This window comes from Neoarius graeffei, chromosome 20, assembly GCF_027579695.1.
Source record: "Neoarius graeffei isolate fNeoGra1 chromosome 20, fNeoGra1.pri, whole genome shotgun sequence".
Lineage (NCBI taxonomy): Eukaryota > Metazoa > Chordata > Actinopteri > Siluriformes > Ariidae > Neoarius > Neoarius graeffei.
In genome coordinates, this window is record NC_083588.1 from 14,466,799 (window position 1) to 14,476,755 (window position 9,957).

The 9,957-nt window shown below is 45.7% G+C and overlaps 1 protein-coding gene across 1 annotated transcript in view; it reads right to left on the reverse strand.

Moving 5' to 3' along the window:
• Nucleotides 1-8,046, reverse strand: part of ndufab1b (NADH:ubiquinone oxidoreductase subunit AB1b) — a 38,393-nt gene extending 30,347 nt beyond the window's left edge. Inside the window, exon 1 of the mRNA XM_060902523.1 lies at nt 7,921-8,046. Coding sequence (XP_060758506.1) covers nt 7,921-8,046 — 126 coding nt within the window. The remainder of the gene's footprint in view (nt 1-7,920) is intronic.
• Between the last annotated feature and the right edge of the window lie 1,911 nt (nt 8,047-9,957).

The window sequence follows — 9,957 nt, forward strand, 5'->3', positions numbered from 1 at the left end:
TCTCAGTTAACGAATCTACGTCTGCCTGGAAAGGGCTCAGACAGATCACTAGTTACAAACCTTCAGCCCCCTACTCTGTTAACGACTTGTGCCTGGCCAACCAAATGAAAGAGTTCTACTGTCGCTTTGAAAGACAGTGGGACTGTCCTGATAACACCCTCTGTGACTCCACACTCCAGCTCAAGCCCACCACTCCCACCACCTCTATTGTTGCCAGGGCCTCTCTACAACTTCACACCTCAGAGACCTATCCATCCTCCACCACAGCCTCAACTCTCTCCATTCTAGAGAAAGACGTTAAGAAGTTATTTAAGAAGCTGGACACCCACAGCAGGTCCCGACTCAGTCTCACCATTTATCCTGAAGCACTGTGCTGATTGGCTGTCTCCGGTGTTCACAGACATCTTCAACACCTCACTGGAGGCATGCCACACGTCAGCCTGCTTCAAGCCCTCCACCATTATCCCTGTCCCTAAAAAGCCAAGGATCACAGGATTAAATGACGACACACCCATCGCCCTGACTTCTGTGGTCATGAAATCCTTTGAGCACCTTGTGCTTTACCACCTCAAAGCCATCACTGACCCGCTCCTGGACTCCATACAGTTTGCCTACAAACACAATAGATCTGCAGACGACGCTGTCAACATGGCTCTTCGCTTCATCCTCCAGCACCTGGACTCCCCAGGAACCTATGCGAAGATCCTGTTTGTGGATAACAGTTCTGCCTTCAACACCATCATCCCGGCTCTTCTGCAGGACAAGCTTTCCCAGCTGAACGTGCCCAACTTCATCCGCCGGTGAATCACTGACTTCCTGTCTGACAGGAAGCAGCACATGAAGCTAGGGAAACGCATCTCTGACTCCCGAACCATCAGCATCAGATCCCCCCCAAGGCTGCATCCTCTCTCCTCTCCTCTACTCTTCTCCCTGTACACCAACAGCTGCACCTCCAGTCATCAAACTGTCAAGCTCCTAAAGTTTGCAGACGACACCACCCTCCTTGGACTCCTCTCTAAAGAGGACCAGTCTCCCTACAGGTGGGAGACTAACCATCTAATGTCCTGGTGCAGGCAGAACAACTTGGAGCACAATGCTCGAAAGACAGCGGACTTCAGGAGGAGCTCTGCCAGAGCCTGCCCCATCACCCTGTTTGACTTCCCAGTAACCTCTGTGGAGTATTTCCGCTTCCTGGGCACTACAATCACCCAGGACCTGAAGTGGGAAACATATACCTGCTCTCTCACCAAGAAAGTACAGCAGAGGATGTACTTCCTGCGGCAGTCGAAGAAGTTCGATCTGCCAAAGACAATGATGGTGCACTTTTACACCACCATCATTCAGCCCATCCTCACCTCCTCCATCACCATCTGGTACGCTGCTGCCACTGCCAGGGACAAGGGCAGACTGCAGCGCATCATCCGCTCTGCTGAGAGGACGATTGGCTGCCACCTTCTGTACGAGTCCAGAACCCTGAGGAGAGCAGAAAGGATCGTGGCCGACCCCTCTCACCTCGGACACAAACTCTTCGAACCACTCCCCTCTGGTAGGAGGCTGCGGTCCATTAGAACCAAAACCTCATGCCATAAGGCCAGCTTCTTCCCCACTGCAGCTGGACTCTTCAATAAGGTCAGAGACCCCCCCACCGACTCTAACCTCACACTTCCAATCTGTAACATGAATGCACTTTTTCTCTGAACGGCGATTTTGCACATTTCAAGGTAATGTCATGCATCTCCTTCTGTGAACCTTTACTGCACATTCCAGCTCACACTGTACAGCTTGGCAATGTATTTAACCCACTGCACATATTCTCTTCCTTTCACACACTATCTTCATCATCACGTGACCTATTTTTGCACATTCCAGACATACTGTACAGCTTGAACTTCAACAATACATGAACATACCCCTTCAATTATGTCCACTTTTCAAATTTGTATATTTCAGATTCTTCTATTTCTTATTCTATGCATATAGCTACTTTTTGTCTTTGCTAAGTTATTTTATTTTAACTGTTCAAGCACCAGCCACCAAAGCAAATTCATACTTGGCAAGAACATACTTGGCAAGAAACTTGATTCTGATTCCAATCTACTGCCGGCTTGCGACGCCTGTCCCAGCTTCCCCAGACAAACAACCATTCACACGCATTCACACCTATAAGCAATTTAGAGCAGCCAGTTTACCGACTACGTCTTTGAACTGTGGGGGAAACCGGAGCACCTTCCCTTATGTTTCCTAACTTCAGTGCTCCTGTAGCAACGCAAGCATCCACCCATTATCCGTAACCGCTTACCCTGTGCAGGGTACCAGGCAATCACAGGCCTATCCCAGCTGACTATGGACGAGAGAAAGGGTACACCCTGGACAAGTCACCAGGTCATTGCAGGGCTGACACTTATGGCCCTTTTCCACTACCCTTTTTCAGCTCACTTCAGCCCGACACGGCTCGCGTTTCGACTACCTTAGAGCAGCACGACTCAGCTCGCTTCAGCCCTGCTTAGCACCCAAAACTCGCACGGTTTTGGAGTAGGGCTGAAGCGAGCCAAACTGAGCTGAGTGGGGCTAGGGGTGTGAGGAGACACTCCCCTGTGCACTGATTGGTGAGGAGGAGTGTCCTCACATGCCCACACACGCCCTGCGAGCACGCTGGGATCTGTAAACACCGTAAACCCGGAAGAATTACGAATTACGAGAATTTCTGAAGCCTTATGCGCCTCGCCTCATCTATACGCTCTTGCCAGTATCTGTTGGCGTTGTCGGTGACAACAAGCCACAGCACCAAGACCAGCAACACTAACGACTCCATGTTTATTGTTTACTATCCGGGTCGTGAGACTACCGCTTAAAAGATCACTGATGTCACTGTTTGCGCCACCTAACGACATCACGTGACGTCCACCCACTTTCTCTAACTCCACCCAATGTGTCCACCCACTTCCAGCCAGCACGGTTCAGCGCGGTTGTAGTCGAAATGCAACTCCAACAGCCCCACTCAGCTCGGCACGGCTCAGCCCAACTCAGCTGCGTTGGTAGTGGAAAAGCGGCAATAGAGACAAACAACCATTCACGCTCAGTCAATTTAGAGCCACCAATTAGCCTAACCCGCATGTATTTGCACTGTGGGGGAAACCAGAGCACCCGGAGGAAACCCACGCAGACACGGAAAGAACATGCAAACTCCACACAGAAAGGCCTTTGTCGGCTATGAGGTTCGAACCCGGGAACCTTCTTGCTCTGAGGTGACGGTGCTAACAACCAGTGCACCACCGTGCTGCCCTATTATTCTACAAGTCAAAATACAGAAAAGCCTATGAACGAAGAGGCGTGTCAAAACTTCTGACTGGTACTGTTGGTGTAATGGTTAGGTGTTCACATACTTTTGGCTGGGTGATGTATAATACAGTATAGAAATCAAGAAGGCTTCCTGAATTTAGATCTCATCTCATCTCATTATCTCTAGCCGCTTTATCCTTCTACAGGGTCGCAGGCAAGCTGGAGCCTATCCCAGCTGACTACGGGCGAAAGGCGGGGTACACCCTGGACAAGTCGCCAGGTCATCACAGGGCTGACACATAGACACAGACAACCATTCACACTCACATTCACACCTACAGTCAATTTAGAGTCACCAGTTAACCTAACCTGCATGTCTTTGGACTGTGGGGGAAACCGGAGCACCCGGAGGAAACCCACGCGGACATGGGGAGAACATGCAAACGCCACACAGAAAGGCCCTCGCCGGACCCGGGGTTCGAACCCAGGACCTTCTTGCTGTGAGGCAACAGCGCTAACCACTACACCACCGTGCCGCCCCCTGAATTTAGATATTTAACAAAATCAAGGTTTGATCATCTGTGATCACGTGACAGCTCCAGGGTCACTTTTTGATTTTAAAGTGCATATTCTGGACCAATTTCGTTTTTTTTAATATGAAAGTATGTCCCTTTACACACTCATCCAGAAGGGTAATTTTGCACAAGGCCATCTGTCTACAGCAGAAAAAAATAAAATAACAAAATGCGTCTGGAAAAATCCCAAGGGAGTCTGGAGCCAGATTCGTGACGTTATCTGCGGAAGCGCCAGCAGGCTGTGCGAGCTTTGCACGGTTTCAGTGCACAGCCTGTGTAGACCAAGCGCTCCCATTTCTCTCTCATTGTCCGGTCTTTTGGGAAACGATGAGTACTAATCCCATCAAGATTGGTGTTGCTACACCCTCCTAGAATACATCTGTTAACCATTTTAATAATTACGCGATAACGTTGAAGAAATTTGCAGAAAACCACCAGGTCGTTTTCTCATAAACAAACCAGCGCTGACGTAGGATTCAGAGGGAGGCGTCCCGCACGCGACGTCACGAAAATCAATGTTTGCCGGGAAATTCAAATGCCAAGTTTTTTCAGAGGCGGACCAATTCAACTCAAATGGCTTGATTTCAACGGAATTTTTCTGGTATTGCACAAGGTAAAAAAAGATTGCAGAGAATGCCACAGATATTTGACCAAAGTTTAATATGAAATAGGAGAATTACATTGATCTTGCTCCTGAATTTACCCGTGATACGCATTTTAAGTTTGCTCAATGCACTCTGGTTACCCGCCAGCGGGTGAACTGGGTGGGTGAGTCTGAATTGGCATCTCTGAAGACCTGTCCTGGAACAACACCACCGCATCACTGGCCAAAAAAGCCCAACAGCGTCTGCACTTCCTCCACAAACTGAGGAGAGCAAGAGTCCCGGCCCCCATCATGCACACATTCTACAGAGGAACCATTGAGAACATCCTGACCAGCTGCATCACTGTGTGGTACGGCGCCTGTACCGTGTCCTGCTGCAAGACTCTGCAGCACATCGTGAGAGCAGCTGAGAGGATCATTGGTGTCTCTCTCCCTTCTCTTATGGAAATCTATAACTCCCGCAAAGCCATCAGGATTGCAGGTGACCCCACCCACCCATCTCACAGCCTCTTCAGTCTGCTGCCGTCGGGGAGGAGACTGTGGAGTCTCCAGGCCAAAACCAGCAGGCTCAAGGACAGTTTCTTTCACCAGGCGGTCAGGAGGCTCAACTCCCTCCCTGTTCTGCCCCTCCTCCCCCCGCCACAGATTCTGCCCGCACGCCCACTTTCAGCATCTGACATCATGTCACCCTTACAGTCCCCCCCAACACACACATACTCTCAACATTCATTCGCACACTGAACTCAGGGACTGCACATTTCACTTTACCTCGCTCATTTGCACTATTCCGCACTACCTCACCTTAACAGCTATTAGTTTATTGTTTATACTGGTTATTTCATGTTTACCTGCTATAGAGAATGTGCAGTCACGTGACCCGTCCGTGTTTACTCCGCCATATTGGACGGCTTCAGGATTGTTTACCTTGCGCGAGCGTAATAGATCCAGGGAGTAATCCCCAAGAAAATTCGGAAAATACCCCATCTACATCGCGCGATAACTTGTCTAAGTTTGTTCAGCATCTTGAAGGTGACATGAGGCAGCGATACGTGGAAAAGTGTTCCAGGTTAGGGATTGCAGATCCGTACAACTTGCCGCAATCCTTGTTCAGGGAAATTCGGAGCTGCGGTGCCGGTGATTTGCCCGATCTGGCCTACCACGACATTTACAGTTTTCTTGTTAATCGTGAATCGTGTTACACTGGCAAAGCCCTCAAAGCTTACAAGAGCCTGGAAGCTTATAAATATTTTGTTGCAGGATGGGTATCTCAACTATACCTCTGGAAGGTTCCGAAGAAGAATGTCTACTTGATAACCTCACGGGTAAGTGGCATTAAGGCGTTTATCATAAAGAGACTATGCAGGGCGTTTTATCGTAAGGATGTTCGAAATCTAAACTCCGTTCCAGATAATGACAGGGTTGTAAATATGTATGTTTTTGTCTGAAAAAATAAAATCACAAATCACCGCTATCTTTATCTGTGCAGAATTATTATTCAATATCAGATATAAATGTATTAGAAGATTACACCTACCTGATATGAAGTGTTCACTACAAATTCGGCTGGTAGAACTGGGGTTCCAGTTTTCTCTTCACACAGTGGACACCCATTTTGCGCGTCTCTCCTCGTCTGCAGGGAATCTATAAAATGACAGGCCCTCCTTTTGGCCCTGTCTACTGGTACAACCAAATGCTGAACAAGATATAACCATTCTTGAAAGATCTACTCCCACACACTTGATAATTAGAACGGGTTCGTCTAAGTTCTATGCGCGGCCATGCCGTCCAAGATGGCAGATAAATATCACGTGACCTCGTGACGTCACATGCACGCTCTCTATACCTCAAGTGCCCTTGACTGTTTATTTTATGTCCTTTTGCTCCAATTTATATATATATATATATATATATATATATATATATATATATATATATGAGTGATTCCACGCTTATGGGTACTGAAATGGGGACATGAACTTATTTTTAAAAATTCACCTAAAACCATTTCTTTTTTTACCATCAGGTCACAAAACATGTAATCTTTAATGAATGATATGTTAAAAGATAACTTTAATTTTCTGAGATGTAATAAAAACATATTTATATGCCAAAGTCAAGCCTATGAGTTCCAAAATGATGTCTGTTACATTACTTCTGTTACGATTGTCCATCTCGCGGCTGTTACAAATTAATTACAATCTAGCTATATACCATGTTAATCTTATTGAAAGAATGTGTATGTTTATTCTACTACACGTTTATTAATTATATTTGCTAAAACATCACCTTCCGATGTTTCAAAAAGTAATTCTACATTGTTAAAATTGAGAATATATATGTCCACAACACTTCTGTTACGTTCGGACTTTGGCATATAAATATGTTTTTATTACATCTCAGAAAATTAAAGTTATCTTTTAACATATCATTCATTAAAGATTACATGTTTTGTGACCTGATGGTAAAAAAAGAAATGGTTTTAGGTGACTTTTTAAAAATAAGTTCATGTCCCCATTTCAGTACCCATAAGCGTGGAATCACGCACGGTGGTGTAGTGGTTAGCGCTGTCGCCTCACAGCAAGAAGGTGCGGGTTCGAAACCGGCGAGGGCCTTTCTGTGTGGAGTTTGCATGTTCTCCCCGTGTCCGCGTGGGTTTCCTCTGGGTGCTCCGGTTTCCCCCACAGTCCAAAGACATGCAGGTTAGGTTAACTGGTGACTCTAAATTGACCGTAGGTGTGAATGTGAAGATGTGTGAATGGTTGTCTGTGTCTATGTGTCAGCCCTGTGATGACCTGGCGACTTGTCCAGGGTGTACCCCGCCTTTCGCCCGTAGTCAGCTGGGATAGGCTCCAGCTTGCCAGCTGTAGAACAGGATAAAGCGGCTAGAGATAATGAGATGACATACGAGTGTTTAGTCTATATCTATTTCTTATCTAGAGTGTTTATACTGTTTATTTCAATTCTATTTTTTATTTATTGCATTGCCTGTTTGCACCGTGGGTCAGAGAGGACTGAAATGTCATCTGTACTGTATGTCCGGCATGTATAGCATATTTCACAATAAAGTTGACTTGACTTGAAGTATGAACGCCTGCACCAGACTTGCATCTCATCCAAGGTGTTTTCCTGCCTCACACCCAGACTCTGGCTCCAGTGTAACCTTGGATGATCAAGCATGATCAGGGTTGACTCTCATACACCAGATTCGATCAGTGAGAGAATGAACAGGTGTATGTTAGATCAAGAAAACCACTCAACTGGTGTCTTCATTTGTGAACAGTTTTACTGATATGCAGGTGAGAGGTAACCCTGGCATGTACACCTTTATTCTAATTGCACAGAACACAGTATGAGTATGATCTGATCACTGATGTCCTGCACACACAGTGCAGCACAGCCACTCCAGGGTCACTGCATTCACCAGCACAAAGCCATTATGGCGGAAATGACGCATGTTATCACCCGTAAAAACTCCGTCCACTGGGCTGGAACCAGAGTCAGTGATCCCTGACTGGCGGATTTTATGACTCCACTGTGCTGGAATAACCTGACAGAGCGGACACAGTGCACAAGCACTCTAGGCGCCATGTGTGCTGAAACTATTTTACCCAACATGCATAGCGGCAAAATAAAACCCACCCACAGAAGAGTCGTCATGTGCGGGCGCTTGCGAATGCGCATGCGCACAGAGCCTGCTCTGGGTCATCTGTCATGCGCAGTGTCGGGTTTTCTTTCAGGATTGCCTGATATTTAATTACTTTATTTTATGTTAATTAAAAACTTTCCAGTCGACATATTTTCTTGAATATATTAATTCTGATGTTTAACTGGCTTCTAAAGAAAATCTACAACATTTTTAAAATCTTACTTTGAAAGAATATTACCGGAAGTCGCATGTCTCTGACGACAGCCATGTGGCCGCCATATTACCACTCCCATCGTGCGGCTTTGGCTTGTGCGTTAAACCATGGTGTCCAGAGCATTTTTTAACATAGCTACTGGGAGACCAAATGGTCTAAAGATTTTCTAAAGAAAATCTACAAAATTTAAATCTTACTTTGAAAGAATATTACCGGAAGTCGCATGTCTCTGACGACAGTACCACTGAGCTCGATATAAAATCTGGAGAGACGAGTGAAGCCATGTAGCCGCCATATTACCACTCCCATCGTGTGGCTTTGGCTTGTGTGTTAAACCAAATGGTCTCCCAGTGGCCAGATTTGGTCTCCTAGTCAATGCCAAACCAGCTTCACTGGGAGACCAAATTTTAAACCAGTACCATGTAAGTATACACTACCGTTCAAAAGTTTTGGGTCACTTTGAAATGTCCTTATTTTTGAAAGAAAAGCACTGTTCTTTTCAATGACGATCACTTTAAACTAATCAGAAATCCACTCTATACATTGCTAATGTGGTAAATGACTATTCTAGCTGCAAATGTCTGGTTTTTGGTGCAATATCTCCATAGGTGTATAGAGGCCCATTTCCAGCAACTCTCACTCCAGTGTTCTAATGGTACAATGTGTTTGCTCATTGCCTCAGAAGGCTAATGGATGATTAGAAAACCCTTGTACAATCATGTTAGCACAGCTGAAAACAGTTGAGCTCTTTAGAGAAGCTATAAAACTGACCTTCCTTTGAGCAGATTGAGTTTCTGGAGCATCACGTTTGTGGGGTCGATTAAATGCTCAAAATGGCTAGAAAAATGTCTTGACTATATTTTCTATTCATTTTACAACTTATGATGGTAAATAAAGGTGTGACTTTTCATGGAAAACACAAAATTGTCTGGGTGACCCCAAACTTTTGAACGGTAGTGTACATTTAACAAGGAAAACGAAGATCTATGTTATAAGATATACACACAAGATCATGTTGGTTAAGAAAAACAAAACTAAAATTTGGTTACTGAGATGGCTGATGTCAGAATCCGATGTCTGTGTAACTTGGTGTCTTTGACATAACATTTGTGCTTGGTAATTGCTCTTGATAGCTGTGTAGTCACTGTAGTGTGTTTGTCTGTATGGTGATTGGTGAACCATTTTGCATCACAGAATATGCCGCAGCGGTGCAGCCGCATGGACTCTGGGGCCTGTGATTATATTGCCCAGACCAGTTGGTCTCCTAGTGGAAAATCCTTAAAAAATGCTCTGATGGTGTCTGATCAACTTTGAGTATCTTCTGACCCCCCCTTCATTACCGCCTCTTATTTTTTCATCAAATCTGGTGACGGTGGCAGAGAAGAGGACTATGGACAAACTACTGAAAATCATGGACGATGCCAGTCACCCTCTGCACACTGTCATCAGCAACCAGAGGAGTCTGTTCAGTGACAGAATGCTTTTTCTCAAGTGCAGGACAAACAGACTTAAAAACTCCTTTGTCCCTCACGCCATCAGACTGTACAACTCCTCTCTGGGGGGGAGGAAGGGTAACAGGAGGACAGGAAGGAGCAGTAGCCTATCCTGACAAAAAGCAATACTGGACAATGTGCAATAC